This window comes from Humulus lupulus, chromosome 9 (assembly GCF_963169125.1).
Source record: "Humulus lupulus chromosome 9, drHumLupu1.1, whole genome shotgun sequence".
NCBI classification, from domain to species: domain Eukaryota; kingdom Viridiplantae; phylum Streptophyta; class Magnoliopsida; order Rosales; family Cannabaceae; genus Humulus; species Humulus lupulus.
In genome coordinates, this window is record NC_084801.1 from 16,871,898 (window position 1) to 16,886,108 (window position 14,211).

The 14,211-nt window shown below is 36.2% G+C and overlaps 2 protein-coding genes across 2 annotated transcripts; both read right to left on the reverse strand.

Moving 5' to 3' along the window:
* Positions 1 to 3,003: 3,003 nt before the first annotated feature.
* LOC133799472 (uncharacterized) lies at positions 3,004 to 4,432 on the reverse strand. Its single transcript, XM_062237486.1, has 2 exons — positions 3,553 to 4,432; positions 3,004 to 3,332 (listed from the first exon to the last, which is right to left on the reverse strand). The coding sequence occupies exons 1-2, from the start codon at positions 4,430 to 4,432 to the stop codon at positions 3,004 to 3,006; spliced, it is 1,209 nt and encodes a 402-aa protein (XP_062093470.1).
* A 2,433-nt stretch (positions 4,433 to 6,865) lies between these two features.
* On the reverse strand, positions 6,866 to 9,241 carry LOC133801761 (pentatricopeptide repeat-containing protein At2g22410, mitochondrial-like). Its single transcript, XM_062240015.1, has one exon. It carries the CDS (start codon positions 9,174 to 9,176, stop codon positions 7,170 to 7,172), a length of 2,007 nt encoding a protein of 668 aa, XP_062095999.1. The 5' UTR covers positions 9,177 to 9,241; the 3' UTR covers positions 6,866 to 7,169.
* Positions 9,242 to 14,211: the final 4,970 nt, after the last annotated feature.

The following is a 14,211-nucleotide window of genomic DNA, read 5'->3' on the forward strand; positions in this document are numbered from 1 at the left end:
GATCTTTAGTAATTTGTATATTTTAAAATGTTTGGATAGTTTCAAGAATGACAATGTTTTAAAAACTTTATACGTAGTTGAAGATCATCATGAATTTCTCTAGATTTGTCAACCATATACTAATGTCAGTTGAGCTCTAAATTTAAAGCTTATTTAGTATTTGGAAATCTCAACTGGATATAGTCAAGCTCTACTCATGTCAGTCGAGCTCTATAGTAAACAAAATTACAATTTTGATAAATCTCGACCATGTATAGTCGAGTTCTACTCATGTCAGTTGAGTCATATTGTAAATATTTGTAATAAAACTCGACAAGGTACAGTCGAGCTCTACTCATATGAGTCGAGCCATTTTGTAAAGGTTCTAAAAGTCTCAACCATGTATAGTCAAACTCTACTCATATCAGTCGAGCCATTTTGTAAAGGTTCTAAAAATCTCAACCATGTACAGTCGAGCTCTACTCATATCAGTCGAGCCGTTTTGTATAGGTTCTAAAAATCACAACCATGTACAGTCGAGCTCTACTCATATCAGTTGAACCATTTTGTAAAGGTTCCAAAAGTCTCAACCATGTACAGTCGAACTCTACTCAAATCAGTTGAGCTATTTTGTAAAGGTTCTAAAAGTCTCAACCATGCACAGTCGAACTCTTCTCATATCAGTCGAGCCATTTTGAAGGTTCTAAAAATCTCAACCATGTACAGTCAAGCTCTACTCATATCAGTCGAGTCGTTTTGTATAGGTTCTAAAATTCTCAACCATGTACAGTCGAGCTCTACTCATATCAGTCGAGTCATTTTGTAAAGGTTCTAAAAGTCTCAACCATGTACAGTCGAACTCTACTCATATCAGTCGAGCCATTTTGTAAAGGTTCTAAAAATCTCAACCACGTACAGTCGAGCTCTACTCAATACAGTCGAGCTCTATACACATGTTAATGCCACTTTTTTTTACTAATAAATAAAATTATCAATATACTAAAAAAATTTCTTGTATAAAAATATTTGTATTTTCATAATTTTCCTAGACTAAATGTCACATTTATCAATTTCTTGTATACAAATATTTGTATTTTCATAATTTTCCTAGACTAAATGTCACATTTATTAATATTCGATTATTCTAATTAAACATAATGACACGTCTCCTATTTATTATAGATAAAGTACCGCATCTAATAAATGCAATAATGTTAATGCCATTTTTTTTACTAATAAATAAAATTATCAATATACTTAAAAAATTTCTTGTATTAAAATATTTGTATTTTCATAATTTTCCTAGACTAAATGTCACATTTATCAATTTCTTGTATAAAAATATTTGTATTTTCGTAATTTTCCTAGACTAAATGTCACATTTATTAATATTCAATTATTCTTGTTAAACATATTGACACGTCTCCTCTTTATTATAGATAAAGTACCGTACCTAAAAAATGGAATAGTGTTAATGCCACTTTTTTTACTAATAAATAAAATTATCAATATACTTAAAAAATTTCTTGTATAAAAATATTTGTATTTTCATAATTTTCCTAGACTAAATGTCACATTTATCAATTTCTTGTATACAAATATTTGTATTTTCATAATTTTCCTAGACTAAATGTCACATTTATTAATATTCAATTATTCTAATTAAACATAATGACACGTCTCCTATTTATTATAGATAAAGTACCGCATCTAATAAATGCAATAATGTTAATGCCATTTTTTTTACTAATAAATAAAATTATCAATATACTTAAAAAATTTCTTGTATTAAAATATTTGTATTTTCATAATTTTCCTAGACTAAATGTCACATTTATCAATTTCTTGTATAAAAATATTTGTATTTTCATAATTTTCCTAGACTAAATGTCACATTTATTAATATTCAATTATTCTTGTTAAACATATTGACACGTCTCCTCTTTATTATAGATAAAGTACCGTACCTAAAAAATGGAATAGTGTTAATGCCACTTTTTTTACTAATAAATAAAATTATCAATATACTTAAAAAATTTCTTGTATAAAAATATTTGTATTTTCATAATTTTCCTAGACTAAATGTCACATTTATCAATTTCTTGTATACAAATATTTGTATTTTCATAATTTTCCTAGACTAAATGTCACATTTATTAATATTCGATTATTCTAATTAAACATAATGACACGTCTCCTATTTATTATAGATAAAGTACCGCATCTAATAAATGCAATAATGTTAATGCCATTTTTTTTACTAATAAATAAAATTATCAATACACTTATAAAATTTATTGTATAAAAATATTTGTATTTTCATAATTTTCCTAGACTAAATGTCACATTTATTAATATTCAATTATTCTTATTAAACATATTAACACAGTCGAGCTCTACTCACGATATTTGAGCTTTATGATGAAATTATTATTAGTTTTTCTAAATCTCGACTGTTGATAGTTGAGCTCTACTCATGTCTGTCGAGCTCTATGCTGGAATATTTATCTATCTTTACAAAGCTCGACCATCCATGGTCGAGCTCTACTCACGTCAGTTGAGCTCTACTCACGTTAGTTGAGCTCTATGTTGGAATATTTATCTATCTTTACAAAGTTTGACCATTGATGGTCGAGCTCTACTCATGTTAGGCGTTCTATACTGGAATATTTATCAATCTTTGCAAAACTCGACCATCCATGGTCGAGCTCTACTCATGGAAGTCGAGGTTCATCTCAAGTAAACACAAGAAAATTTAAATTAATTCAAATACAATGATATAAATTAACCATAGTAATTCAAAACAAGCATATGCATCAACAATTACAATTTAGAAGTTGTGGCTCGTAGGGGGCATGTTTTTTTGGAGTGACCAGGCTGCCCGCATAAACCACACCTTTTTATCCATTTTTTTCCCTCACCAACTGATGGGATTCTTTTCAATTTTGCTCTACCACGCTTGATTGGGACATTTGGAGGCAATACCTTCGGCAATACTTCAACTTCATTGATATCCCAATCTTCTTATTGATGGACTGGATAAATGGTATCAACATAAGCCAACGCCCAAGTTTCCAACTTATAATAATTAGAGCACAAATCATACACTTCTATTCCAGCTTGCTCATATGATGCTAATGCATGCACACATGGAAGTTGATCAAGGTCAAAGACACGACATGAGCATTGTCTTTGACCTAAATAAATTATGTCATCATTTTCTTTATCTGTAACCTCATACTCAAATCGGTTAAGTTGTTTCACATTCATTTCCGATGCTTTCTTGAATCTTTTTCGAATAATATTCTCTGCCTTTGGAACCCCAAGGGGTAGCTCAAGTGGTAAGGGCGAGCCTGTGGAGTAATAAGTTAACCCAGGTTCGAACCCCCACGAGCACCTAAAATACTCTTTGGGGCCACTGGGGCAATCTCTGGCTGAAAAAAATCCCTCGGGACTCCAAAGGGGTCTTTGAGGAAGCGCCAGGGCCTCGTGGGATTAGTGGGGGTGGGGCCCCTGATACCCACGGTTACCAAAAAAAAAAAATATTCTCTGCCTTTGGAGTTAAAGGTGTACACTTTGTATTGATAGATGCCACAATATTGCGGCGATTGTTGAACCACTCAGATACTTTTGCCTGCATAGCCTCCAACAACGCAATGATAGGGTACTCTCTAGGTTCCCTTAGTGCTGCATTAATAGATTCTGCACCATTCGTAGTCATAATATTGTATCGACAGCCTGTAAAGTGAGATCTCGCCCATTTACTAAGTGTGAGATTTGATTCTTCAAGATACTTCACTACTACGGGATATCTATTCTTCAATTCATCATAGAGTTTGTTGAAGTCGGAAACTTTATAGGCATTGGCAGTTTCTTCGAATAATTTTATGACACCTTTAACTCTGACACGTGCTTTAATATTCTGAGACAGATGCCACCTACAATGCCCATGTTGTGACTTCCTATAAATATTTGACACCCCATTGATGATGCTTTGATTTCTATCTGAAATAAAGACTAAATCACTATCCTCTGGTATAAGTTCTTGTAACTTTGTAAGGAACCATGACCATGAAGCATCATTCTCTGAATCAACTACAGCCCAAGCAATAGGATATTGATGAAAATTACCATCTTGTGCTGTTGCAATGAGCATTACACCTTTGTACTTGGTCTTCAACCAAGTCCCATCCACCGCAATAACCTTTCTCATGCAACAAAATCCTTTGATGCATGCTCCATATGCTGGGAAAACATATTTGAATTTAGAATCTTCATCCACCTCCAAATGCGTGATCGTACCTGGATTCATCTTTCGAACCATGTATAAGTAAGCTGGAAGATTTTGAAAACTTAATTCAAGTGAACCTCTAAGAAGGTTGTTTGCAAGTTTTTTCCCCTTCCAAGCTTTCCAATATGTTATTGGCATGTGATTGTTCTGCATAATCGTCATTATTGCTTTTGGCTTCAGTGTCTCTTTTTTACCATCGAAACTTGACCTCACGACATTAGCAACTACTACAGCACTTGCTTGACGATGCTTTCTTTTCCGGCTAATAAGGGAACAAGTGTGAGTGCTACAATAAGTTCGTATTGAGAAACGCTCTGAGTTGGTAACTTTTTTTGCACGCACTGCCCAATTGCATGACTTGTCAATGCATTTTGTCACTTATAATGACTTGGTAGATTTATTAATTTCCATCTCAAAGCAAGCCTTTATTGCAATATCGTTCAACTTAGTTTTTACCTCATCTTTGTTCTTGAATTCTTGACCAATTGCCAAATCTGACCCATCTGGGAAACTAAAGGTGTCTTCACTAGGGACTAGATTTTGTTCATCATGGTGGTCCAACGAATCATAGTAGTTCAGTGGGTCAATGTGATTTGGAGTTGGAGATGATGATGTTGTCCTTTTGTTAAGAAGGTCCACAGGTTCACAACCTAGATTAACACCACTTTCGCCTGGTGCAGAAGCAGCATCACAAATATTATTTTCAAAGTAGAATTCACGGTCAAAGTAATCTACTAAACTTTGTTCATTTTCTTTCATGTTGTGTTCAACTTCCATGTCACATATATCTTCTCTCTTAATGAGCTCCACACGTAGTGCAACTCTACGATTGTTCTCTCCACAATCCAAAAGATAAGCTGCAAGACATTCATCCCCTCGTAAAATGAGTGGTGGCATATTTTCTCCCACAATGATAGGTAAGTAACTTATTTTCAATTCGATATCATTTTGATTCACCCTAATCTTCTTATACAATTTCTCTAATAAAACCTCAAAAGTAATATTGGAGTCATCAACAATGATAGATATAACTTCATTATTCTTTGGTGACCATTTATACAACCCTTGCTCTTCCTTCCATTCCCCATCATATTGAGCATAGATTACCACTCGAGTCATTCCTGTAACTAGAATAGATTATTAACATTAGAAAATAAATTTAATGTTAAAATTATAATTAATAAGTTTAAAATTAAAAATACGAATCTTTACCAAGTCTAGTTAGGTTCTACTAGTATCTCAACCCACTATAGTTGAGAAAAAATTGAGCTCTACTAATATCTCAATCAGTTATAGTTGAGCTCTGCTAGTATCTCAACCAACTATAGTTGGGCAACAGTTGAGCTCTACTACTAGAATTGACATATAGATTGAATTTAATAATTTTTTTACAAAGAATGTAATCTCTCTTTTTGACAAAAATGTTGATGAAACAATTTTATAGATTACAAATATAAATGTCAACCAAGATCAGTTGAGCTCTACTAGTATCTCAACTAGCTATAGTAAAACAATAGTTGAGCTCTACCATTATCTTGAACATCTCTACCTAGTTGAGCTCGATTGTACCAAGACAAGAACTAAGCAATATCATCTTTTTCACGGGTTTCACTTTGCAAAATCACTATTTTTAACTCAAAACCCACAAAATGGTAATGATATGAGTAGCATTATACTTTAATTATTATTTTTACTACATATTTATGAAGAAACAAACTTGTAAGCAAACAAAATGCAAATATTTAGTTCTAACATTCAAATCAAGAAAGATTCAAAATTTAAAATACTAATCTTGATCAAATCCAGTTAACCTCAACTACTATCTAAACCAGCAATAATTGAGCAACAGTTGAGCTCTACTAGTATCTCAACCATGTTTGGTTGAGCTCTACTGTAACTATCTTCTCGACTGAACACAGTCGAGCTCAACTATACACAATCGAGATCTGCGTTTCATCTTCTTCACGAGTTTCATTTCGAAAAATGCCATTTTCAACTCTAAAACCACAAAATGGTTATAATATGGCTAACAAGGTACTTTTATTGTTATTTTTACCACATATATATGAAAAAAAAATAAACATCTAAGCAAACAAAATACAACTTTCTTTGTTTTTACATTCAAATCAAAAATTAAAAAATTAGAGTTTCTCATTTACTTACCTAATGTAATCACTTTTTTCCAACAATGTCACTGAAATCAGTATGTAAGTGTGTCACAAAATAATCTTTCTATACATTTGGAGAGATTTGATAGGATTTGAAGAGATTATAAGGAAAAAATGGTGGATGGAGGAATGATGGGGGGCTGAATATATTTTTGTTTTTTAATTTTTTTTTTCAAATCTGATTTTTTATTATTTTAATTAAAAAAATATATAAAAATAAAAGGACATTATTGGAATACAAAAGTTTCATTAAAGGAGGAGGTTAGTGTAGCTAAATTTTGAAAAATGAAGGTGATATAGCTAAGATAAAAACTTTTTAAGGTTATTTAGCACAAGACTTTCGACGCAAGGGATTTTGACGTTAAAACAAAAATAAAGGAAAGGCCAGTAATTAAAATAATCAACAAATAATAATAATAATAATAATAATAATAATAAATTGTTAAGGGGCTGGTGAGGGGAGGAGTTTGAAGTTAAAGATGCTCTTTCTCTTTTCTTTCCTAATTTTTTGAAAAACAAAATTGGAAGGAGAAAAAAATACAAACTAGCTTAGCTCATCAAAAGCTTAAAAAGAGTGGATGAAAAAAAATGAATGAAAATAATCAAAATTGGTAGTAGACACCTATCCAATTAAGTCTCAAAATTGTTTTTATGCAAACTAAAACTGAGTCCTATATGCATTACTCTTGTTGGGAATCATCATCCTATATGCATAAAGATGTTTAACATGTTTAAGGTATGTAGTCCCTCAAATCAGAGAGCAATAATATATTATTTATTATTTTATAAATCTCTTTGGACCGAGGGTGTGAATCATCCCCAGCCAAAAATTCATGGAATTCACCCTCTATTTCTATCAAGCTACGACCAGGACTCTTCTTGACCCCCATCTCTCTCATCTTGCTCCTAACCCTCCTCACATCAGCCCATCTTTTGTTATTAGCTAAGGTATTAGCCAGCAATACATAGATACCACTGTCTTGGGGATCCATTTCTAAAAGTTTATGAGCTGAAAGCTTAGCCAGCTCAACATTTCCATGCATCCTACAAGCACTAAGAAGAGCACCCCAAGCTGATTCACATGGTAACATTGGCATATTTGTGATCAAATGATAAGCTTCGTCCAGCAGTCCAATTCGACCAAGTAAATCTATCATGCAAGCATAATGTTCTTCTCTGGGCTCTAATTTATAATCCCTTATCATGCTTTTGAAGTACTCTCTACCTTCAGAGACTAATCCACCATGGCTACAGGCAGACAAGACAGCTACGAATGTGATAGAGTCGGGCTCAAATCCTGATTGTTTCATTTGCTCAAAGAGGATAAGTGCTTGCTTGGCATAACCATGTGAAGCATATCCCCCAATCATAGTATTCCAAGAAACCAAATTTCTCAGTGGCATTTCATTAAAGAGACTTGCAGCTGTATGAATACCCCCACTTTTGGCATACATGTCTATAAGTGCATTACTTAATATGACACTTTGTTGAACCCCTTTAGGGTTGATGCAACACCTGTGAACCCACTGGCCCAAATCCAGGCAACCCAGTTGGCCACACGCAGAGATAACACACACTAAAGTATTCTCTATTGGAAACAAACCTGCTTTCATCATGTCCTGAAACAATTTCAGGGCTTCCTTTGGTTGATTATTTTGAGAATAGCCTGCAATCATTGCAGTCCAAGATATCACATTCTTTTCAAGCATGCAGACGAAGAAGCTTCTTGCAGAATCTAAATCTCCCCATTTAGCATACCCATTAACCATGCTAGTCCACGAAAACACATCCTTGGTTTTCATATTGTCAAAAATCTTCCTTGCTTCGATCAAGAGACCACATTTCACAAACATATCCAATGTAGCATTGAGCAAATTAAGGCTGCAATTTACATTCTCCATCGTAATATAATAATAGATACGCTTTCCCATGCGCATATCCCCTTTACTGCTGCAAGCCGAGAGCATTGCAATCATAGTAACCTCATTCGGCTTAACATTACTTAACAAAATTGAATCAAATACTTGCGTAGCCTTATCCAAGCAATCACGGGCCGTGTACCCATCAATCAACGTAGTCCAAGTAACGACATCCCTAACAGAACTTTCATCAAACACTTTGCGTGCAACTAATAAACAACCACGATCAGCATAATAGTGTATAAGCCCATTTCGTACTAGCAAATCGATATCGAAACCCATCTTCCAAATCGCACAGTGGACCAAGTTTCCCTTTGAAATTCCCGGAAAGTTCCCACATGCCTTAAGCACCCAAACAAAGCTAAGCCTGTCCATTTCGACGCCTTCCCGGACCATCTGGCCAAAGAAGGAAAACCCCTTTTCAGGAAATTGAGCTTTCAAATAGCCTCTGATCATTGTATTCCACATATAAGTTTTGGGTTTCTCAATCTGGTTAAAGAAAGCGTGCGCGTAGCGAATGTCGCCCGAATCAGCGAGAGCGCAGAAGGCTAAGACCCGGCTCGCCGGAAAAGTGTCGGTAATGAGGCCAGTGCGAGTCATTTGAGCTTGAATTTGCTTCATCTCGAGCATGGTGGCGCAAGACTCCATGGCAAATAAAGTTGGGTTCGTAATGATCACACTGGTCTTTGGGTTCCATTTACGTTGATCTGTGGAACTTGACGAACTCAAAGACCGGCAAAGAAGTTGATATCCGATGGCGAAAGCGGATGATAGTGGCAGAGGTAGTAGAGTTGAGTCACATTTCATAAGGCATTTCATGAGAAGTTAATTCTGAGAAAAGGGTGAAGACTCAACGGGTATACGTATGTACGTACTCAGCCATTTTCAACCCATAACAAAATATAAAGTGATGCAGTAACACTAAACCTCACTATATATTTTTTCCTTATCAACCACGATGTCAAAAATTACACCAAAATTATATTCTTTATTATTTTATTATTTATCTTATATATAAAATAATATATAGTTATTATTAAATAATAATATAAAAATATAATATTTCTTTTTTATTTTTGCCAAAATATATATTATTTATTATTTTATCTTATATATAAAATAATATACATATATATTTATTATTAAATACTAATATAAAAAGTAAAATAATATTTTTTTTTTTTTTGCCATTGCTATAGTACTTCACCATATTTAGTGGGGTACTGTAGCTTGACAACATAATGATGAGATAAATAGAGTTGTGTTAGATTTGATTTTGTGCCATTTTAGCACTATATTTACTATTTTGCAGTCCAGTTAGAGCTGCTCTTAACGGGTCCCTGTTGAGCTTCATCGCTAAATGGGTAAAGGTAGAGCTCGTTCGTTCGGTTTACCAAGCTTAAAGCACAGAGACAGAAACATGAAAAATGTTGTATTGTTGATTTCTGTAATAAAATGTAATAGAATGAATTTGTAAAATGTTGATTGTATTTCCTATCACATTCCAAACGAGTACAAAGAGAGTCATATATATGTGTACAGTAGAAAGAAATGGACCCTAAAAGGGTAATAGGCCCAATACAGTAAAAACTAACTTTAACAGAATGCAATTAACTAAAACATGTAATTAACTAAGGCTTAACATCCCCCGCAAACTCAGCGGCCTGGGAAGGACACTGAGTTTGGTGCGAAGAGACTGAAAACGTGCAACAACCAATGCTTTTATTAAACAATCAGCAAGCTGAGATTCAGATGACGCATGAGCAAGAGTTAACTGACCAGTAGTAACTCTCTCCCGAACAAAATGAAGATCGATCTCAACATGTTTAGAGCGATTACGAAGGATCAGATTAGAGGCTAAACTCAAAGTACTGAGATTGTAATGCCCCAAATTCCCTAATAAGGTTTAGGACCTTGATTAGGAGGCCGGAAGGGCCATAATTGCTTTATTATGCTATTTAATGATAATATGCATGTTTAGGTGTATTAAATATGCATGTGAACCAATTTGTGATTAATTGGGTGATGGTCATATTTTGGCCATTTCGGACATTTTTGGTATATATGTGAAATGGGCGTGGTGCTTTATTATTATTTGGTTATGCCAGGGTTACCCAGTACAAGACGATCCTAGGAGGTAAGCTAGTGGGAAAGTCACAACGGGATTTAAGCTTGACTTGGATTAAGTCAAGAGGTATTTAGAGCATTACCGGGTTAATGGGTAATGGGAATTAATATTTGGTGATAAATTGGGAGTTAGTAAGATCAGGGGGAAATTCTGGAGGTTTTGACTATTTTGTCCCCGGGGGTGTTTTCGGGACCCCGAGTATTAGGATAAGGGTTGAGGCTACTTAAGCTTGAAGTAACCTTTTAAAAGGATAAAAAGAACGTTCTATACGTTCTCTCTCCCTAAAAGTTCCCTTTTTGTCTCCCGATCGTTTTTTCGAAGATAACTTGAGTTCTAGGACTCGGATTCAAGCGAGGATCGAGGCATAGCGATCCTAGGAAAGATTAGAAGCTTATTAGCTGGAGGATTTAGTTGGAAACAACTCTATTGGAGGTAATTCAAGTTTTAAGTTCTAAGTTTTTTAAAGTTTTTAAGCTTGAATTGGATTTTGTGTTTTAATGTGTTTTTGGGTGATTTGAGACTTGGGTTTTATGGGTTTTGGATCATGGGGATGTTTGTGAACTTTGATTTTTGAGTTTGGAGATGTTTGGATATGTTTATGAAAGGATTTTAGATGAAGAAATGGAGGATTTTTGGTTGGGTTCGAGGTTGAGTCGCGGCTTAGTTCTTGGGCGCTGCGGCTCAAGCTTGAAGAAGTTGCTGATTTGGTGCTGATGGGCTATTTGAGCTGCGGCTCTATGGGGTAGCGCTGAGGCTCTAATTGCTGTTAGAGAGGATTTTTGGGCCTGACTTGAGTGGGGCTGCGGCTCTAATGGTTGGGGTCGCGGCTCAAAAGAGGAAAAGTGACCAAAATGGGTTTTTAGTCATGGGAACTCAAACCTTAGGCCTCGGGATCATTCCTACTACCCGGATTGGTGGCGTTTGATGTCTCGGAGGCTAGGTCTTGGTTCCGGGATTGGTTTTGGAACTTGAACTCATTGGATCACCATTTGTGGTTGTGACTAGGTTATCACTAGAGGCTTGGAATCAGGATCGTGCTTGTTGCTCATTTGTTGGTAACCTGTGCTTGGACCAAAGGTAAGAAAACTGCACCCTGTGTATATGAGACATGCGTGGTTATTATTGATGCATGTCGGTTGATTATTATGTATGACATGCATGGTTATTATGATGCATGTTGGTTGATTAATGGGTATGACATGCATGGTTATTATTGATGCATGTCGGTTGATTATTATGTATGACATGCATGGTTATTATGATGCATGTTGGTTGATCAATGAGTATGACATGCGTGGTTATTATTGATGCATGTCGATTGATTATTATGTATGACATGCATGGCTATTCTTGATGCATGTTGGTTGACTATTAAACGTGACATGCATGGTTGTTATTGGTGCATGTTGGATTGCTGGATATATTGCATATGATGCATGAGAAACATGTGATTAGGACATGCTTTGTATACTGGGTATGATATTGTTCAGAGCTTGAGCCTCTGTGGTTGTGCACGGTCCTAATTGTACTGGTATCTGTTTAGTAAGCATGCTAAATACCTTGTTTATGGATATTGAACATGTGATATATGATTGGTGGCATGTCTTACTTGTGAATGACACTGACTAGTCAGGGACTGACTCTAAAGTCGAGAATCACGCATTGAATGGCTCTATGACATTAATGCTAGACTGACCCTAGGGTCGAAGAAATTATAAGCGCTTGCCTGGTCTACGACCAGATGACTATAGCCAAGGTATATGACCCTGGTGACCGTTTGTCACATGGCTAAGGGACGTTGTCCATAGTTTCGACTCTAGAGTCATGAGGAAGGTTATGTTGGTGACTAATCACCTTGCACCTGTCCTAATCAAACTTAAGAAAGAATCACTTATCGGTTAAGCCCTGGTGACCCTATCGTCACATGGCTAGAGGGAGCGATGCTCATTATTGTGACTTTTGGCTATTGTCACCTATTTGCTTGGACTGATAGTCCTGAATGATTATTATGATCGTTGTTGATATTATATCAAGCTTTATTGGGTTTTCTTGCTGGGATTCGGCTCACGGGTGCTACGTGGTGCAGGTAAAGGCAAGAGGAAGCTGGACCATCCTTGAGTTGGAGAGCTTAGGTGATGACGTGTACATATGAAGCTGCTCGTCCGCCACGGCCGAGGTTTAAAGTGGAAATAGGGTTAAACCCTGTTTTGCCGCTTAGAACGGCTTGTTGTAAATATTTTCTGTAATAAACTCTGAAATTATATTTTCGGGATCCCAATGTATATATTAAACGTTCTAGTGAGACGTTACATCTTAACCAAAGTTTTTAATCCCTAAACCACTAATCATACTTAGTTCACGATTTTGGCCAAATGACTCGGTTAGCGAGTTTAGCACTGTTTACAAGGCACACCGTAATGGTCCCTGGAGTTTGGGGCGTTACAGAGATTATCACAGTAAAGCACGGGAGGCATAGACAATAGAAGTTGTAACTCCAGTAAAAGCGATTGGATCCAAGATAATTCAGCAACTCCATTGGCGAGGGCACGGTACTCCGACTCAGTGCTAGAACGGGACACAATGCGTTGTTTGGAAGAGCACCAGGAGATCAAATTTTGACCAAGAAAAATGCAATAAGCACTAGTGTTGCATCTGTCATCGGGGCAAGACGCCCAATCGGCATCAGTATAACAAAATAGAGAATGCGGAGAATCAACATGAAGAAAGAGGCCGAGATGGGCAATACCCTTCAAGTAGCGAAGAACATGTTTCACAGCAAGCATGTGGCAATCAGTCGGAGCATGCATAAATTGGCAAAGACGATTGACAGCATGAGTAATGTTGGGCTGCATTAAGGTACAGTACTGACGAGCCCCGAGGATACTGCGGTATTGAGAAGGATCAAATAACCGAGTACCGTCGTGAAGAGACAAAGAAGGTAAGGCTAAAGGAGTGGCCACGACCTTTGAATCAAGGAGACCAATATGAGTTAAGATATCCCTGATATACTTGGTTTGACTTAAGTGCAAACCGGAAGGAGTAGAGTGAACTTCCACCCCTAAGAAGTAGTGCAAAGCCCCTAAATCCTTAGCAGCAAACTGGCCACTTAAGTACTGCAGAAGCAAATCAATTAAAGGAGAAGAAGAGCCTGTACCAAAGATATCGTCCACGTAAATAAGCACAACCAACATATGGCCAGACCTCCTGAAAATGAACATAGAAGTATCAGCCTTAGATCCAGAATATCCCCAAGACAGCAAGGCAGAACTAAGCTTCATAAACCAGGCCCGAGGGGACTGTTTGAGACCATATAATGAACGGTTAAGCTTGCAAACGTAATGGGGCAGAGAAGGATCTTGAAAGCTCTGAGGCTGAGCCATGTGAACATCCTCATGAAGGTCACCATGCAAGAAGGCATTATGAATGTCTAACTGTCGAATAGACCACTGCCGAAAGATAGCAATACTCAACACCAACTGAATGGTAGTAGGCTTGATGATGGGACTAAAGGTTTCATGGTAATCCAAACCATGAGTTTGATTAAAGCCCTGTGCAACAAGACGGGCTTTGTAGCGATCAACCGAGCCATCGGGGCACAACTTAATCCGATAAACCCATTTAGAGCCAATAATGTTGCAATGAGTTGGGCGAGGGACCAAGTTCCAAGTATTCTGGGACTTCAAGGCTTGAAATTCCAGAGTCCTAGCAGCAACCCATTTGGGATCT